The sequence below is a fragment of the Sinocyclocheilus anshuiensis genome, unplaced genomic scaffold (genome assembly GCF_001515605.1).
Source record: "Sinocyclocheilus anshuiensis isolate Anshui unplaced genomic scaffold, SAMN03320099.WGS_v1.1 scaffold387, whole genome shotgun sequence".
NCBI classification, from domain to species: domain Eukaryota; kingdom Metazoa; phylum Chordata; class Actinopteri; order Cypriniformes; family Cyprinidae; genus Sinocyclocheilus; species Sinocyclocheilus anshuiensis.
Genome location: NW_015549624.1, coordinates 1,628,393 through 1,631,879, shown reverse-complemented (window position 1 = coordinate 1,631,879; position 3,487 = coordinate 1,628,393). Strand labels below are relative to the sequence as shown.

The 3,487-nt window shown below is 34.6% G+C and overlaps 1 protein-coding gene across 1 annotated transcript in view; it reads right to left on the bottom strand.

The window, feature by feature from the left end:
* Nucleotides 1–1,674: 1,674 nt before the first annotated feature.
* Nucleotides 1,675–3,487, bottom strand: part of LOC107659470 (probable ATP-dependent RNA helicase DDX4) — an 18,045-nt gene continuing 16,232 nt past the window's right edge. Inside the window, exons 2-4 of the mRNA XM_016448423.1 lie at nucleotides 2,594–2,693; nucleotides 2,176–2,446; nucleotides 1,675–1,815 (exon numbers count right to left, since the gene is read on the bottom strand). Of these exons, the coding sequence (XP_016303909.1) occupies nucleotides 1,675–1,815; nucleotides 2,176–2,446; nucleotides 2,594–2,693 (512 nt within the window). The remainder of the gene's footprint in view (nucleotides 1,816–2,175; nucleotides 2,447–2,593; nucleotides 2,694–3,487) is intronic.

Genomic DNA, 3,487 nt, shown 5'->3' with positions numbered 1-3,487 from the left:
CAAAAAGAATAAATCTCACCTTTTGTAATGTAGTGTAAAACACGTGTTGCACATAAAAGCGAGAAAACAGTAAAATGTACATTATGAATCTTAATTTCTGATTTGATTCTGATTGAATCGGTTGTTAAAATTGGCAATAGTCTGTAAAATCTTACATTATTGCATCAAGTTTACTTACAGGAGAACTATTATTTATAGTAGAACTTGTTGGTTGCAATTTAAAAGATGATTATTCATTACAAAAAAGAATAAATCTCATATTTTATAATCCACAACACTTTGTATGTTGCACATAAAAGACCAAAAACAGTCAAATAAACATTATAAAGCTCATTTCTGGCTTAATTGTGATTTTAATTGCTTGAAACTGTTGTTTACAAAAAGCAAATAGTCTTTAAAATTCTATATCATTGCATCAAGTTATAATTTTAAACATTACCTAATTTAAGTATTTTATCAATCAGTCTTCCACCTGTCTTAGTTTAGATTAACAAAACACCTAAAACAGTCAAATTAACATGATACATCTAATTCCAGACTTAATTCTGATTGGGATTCTGTTTGAAACCATTGTAAAAAAAAAAAAAAAAGCCAATATACTGTAACATTCTACATTATTGCATCAAGATACAAGTTTCAACCTTAATATTAGAACTCAAACCTAATTTAAGTACAACATCAATCAGTCTTCCTCCTGTCTTAGTTTAGATTTCAACAGTCTAAATCGGAGAGAGGACGGTCAACTAGAATGGGAATGACTGTGATGCATTGTTATTGTTACGATACATGATTCACAGTGCAATAAGTATTGCCGTTTTTTTTTACAGTGCAAATACACCAAGTATTGCAGTACATCAATCTTTCTTTATTTGACTGCTGTGAGATGTTTATATGACAATCCTTGCAAAATCATGTGTCAGACTCATTCTTCTAACAGTGTCAAAAAAGCCAGAAAAAATGAAACGCAGTGTAAACAATCCCATGTCTTGAGTACTCGTAAACTCTAGGGATGTGAATTAATCTATTTCTAATGAAAAATGCATGCTTATATTTGTAATAACTCCTTCAAAAACAGCCAGAAACCTTGGAGTTATGAATGACGATCAGCTGACTTTCTCATTGCTAAAACTGTCCGGTCCTGCAGATTTGCTTCATTCAACATCAAGAAGATCAGGCTCTTTCTTTGGGAACATGCAACACAACTCCTTGTTCAAGCTCTTGTTCTATCCAGGCTGGACTATTGCAATGCTCTCTTGGCAGGTCTTCAAACCATTACAATTAATCCAGAACGCGGCAGCAAGATTAATTTTTAACGAGCCGAAAAGAATGCACATCACACCTCCGTTAACAATTTGCACTGGCTACCCTCAAAGAAGCACAAAATCACCTTCATAGACTTTTAAATTAAATGTTCCCTCCTGGTGGAATGACCTGCCAAACTCAGTCCTTAGCCATCTTCAAGAATCGGCTAAAAACACATCCGTTCCATCTTTATTTGACCCTCTAACTCTAGCACTCTCTATTCTAATTCTATTCTTAAAAAAAACAAAAAAAAAGTTTGCTTCCATTGTCCTCATTTGTAAGTTGCTTTGGATAAAAGCATCTGCTAAGTGACTAAATGTAAATGTAAAAGACATGCATTAAATGACTACAAATCGAGTTCAAAACGGGGGTTCAGGCAGCCACATGAGAAGTGATGAGCCATACCTTCCGAGTGTCTGTAGACGCAAACACTTTTCCACGTGGGTTGAAGCCTGTTGTTCCATGAGCACTGAAAGCAATTTCCTCCAGCCATTTGGGAACTTCCTGTTGGGCCTGAGAGATGAAAGTTTATGTTGTTTTATTGAGATCTGAGTGTACTGGACATTCCCACACAGAATCTGCAACATTTATCATTAAAAATATTCCATTATTTTTATTTGTGAGCACATAAAATATGGTAAACCAATGTTTTTTGTAGAATGTCAAGCAAACACATTTGATTATTTACCATATTTAACGTGCTCTGTTTTTGAATGCTCAATATTTATGTGGATAAAAACCTAATTTAAATCTGTTCTTCATATAAAGTAATTTTATAGGCACAATATGAATGTGCACAATTAAATAAGATTGCATAATTAAAGAATAAACACTGCTGTTAAGTGCCTTGGACGGAATATGAAAAGTACGAACCCCTGACAGAACTTTGACCAGAGAGCGAGCTAATGGAGTGTCAGACTCTGGGATAAAAAAGGACACGGCCTGACCGATGTTCCCGCAGCGTCCAGTTCTTCCGATGCGATGGACGTATTCATCGATGCTGCTGGGCAGGTCGAAATTCACAACGTGCTGGACCTGTTCAATGTCCAGGCCTCTGGCAGCGACAGACGTGGCCACCAGCACCGGACACTGGCCTGTGCGAAAATCACTGAGAGCCTTCTCTCGCTCTCGCTGCTCCCGATCACTATTCGGAAAATAAATAAAATTCAATTAAAAGCTTTGGTCAGAGAGGATCTGTAATAACATGCATCTATAACTGCCTTGTTTTATTCAACACATTATATCAGCATGAACACGTTATTGGAGAGAAAGGGACAGGAAAAAAAAATACCCATGGATGCTTGTAGTAGAGAGCTTCTCCTGACAGAGAAATGTTGCAATGAAATCAGCACTTCTTTTGGTTTCAACAAAGACCATCGTGCGTTCATTCCCTGTAATTGCAAACAAAGCGCCATAAAATGTATCTGTTTGCTGAGGATATGAACATCGAAGTTGATGTCAACATTAAGTTCCCCTTTTAGACTTGCACTCTATTCATTTACTGCTTGTTTTCTTAAAAAAAAAAAAAACTAACACTAGCTTTTCAAATTTTTTGTATTCTATCTGTTTTCTTTTTATTTATTGTATAATTAAAAAAAAAACTTGTACTGTGTTAAGCTAAATGAGACTTGTTATAACACTTGCGTATTGCTCTTTTGTTGATTTTGATTGCTTCCATTGTCCTCATTTGTAAGTCGCTTTGGATAAAAGCATCTGCTAAATGTCTAAATGTAAATGTAATATTTTATTTAAAACATTTTAATGATGTTTAACTAATTAACTGTTTTCTGATTGAATCAAAATGAATCATTTTAGGTGCTTTTTTACCCCCTTAAACTGGTTAAACAGTCCACATTAATAACAGAAATTAATGTTAATTTCCTCAATCCTAATAAATTGAAATTATTTTGCAAAAAAAAAAAATCCAAATTTTTGGTAAGATTTTGATAACATTTAGGAATCATTGGTTGAAATTATTCAGTGGTTTCATATTTTTGCTAGGGACATGTCTTTTAGATTAATTTAAGGCAATTTTCAGTATTTCCGCATGGATACAAACAATTGCGCTGTGGTTATGTTGTCTTTTCACATCTCAACTACTGTTTATAATGGTTTGGTAGCAAAGGAGAGCAACAGAACCACCACAGAGAGCAAGAAAGGAAGGAAAATGGATGGAGTGCAAGAG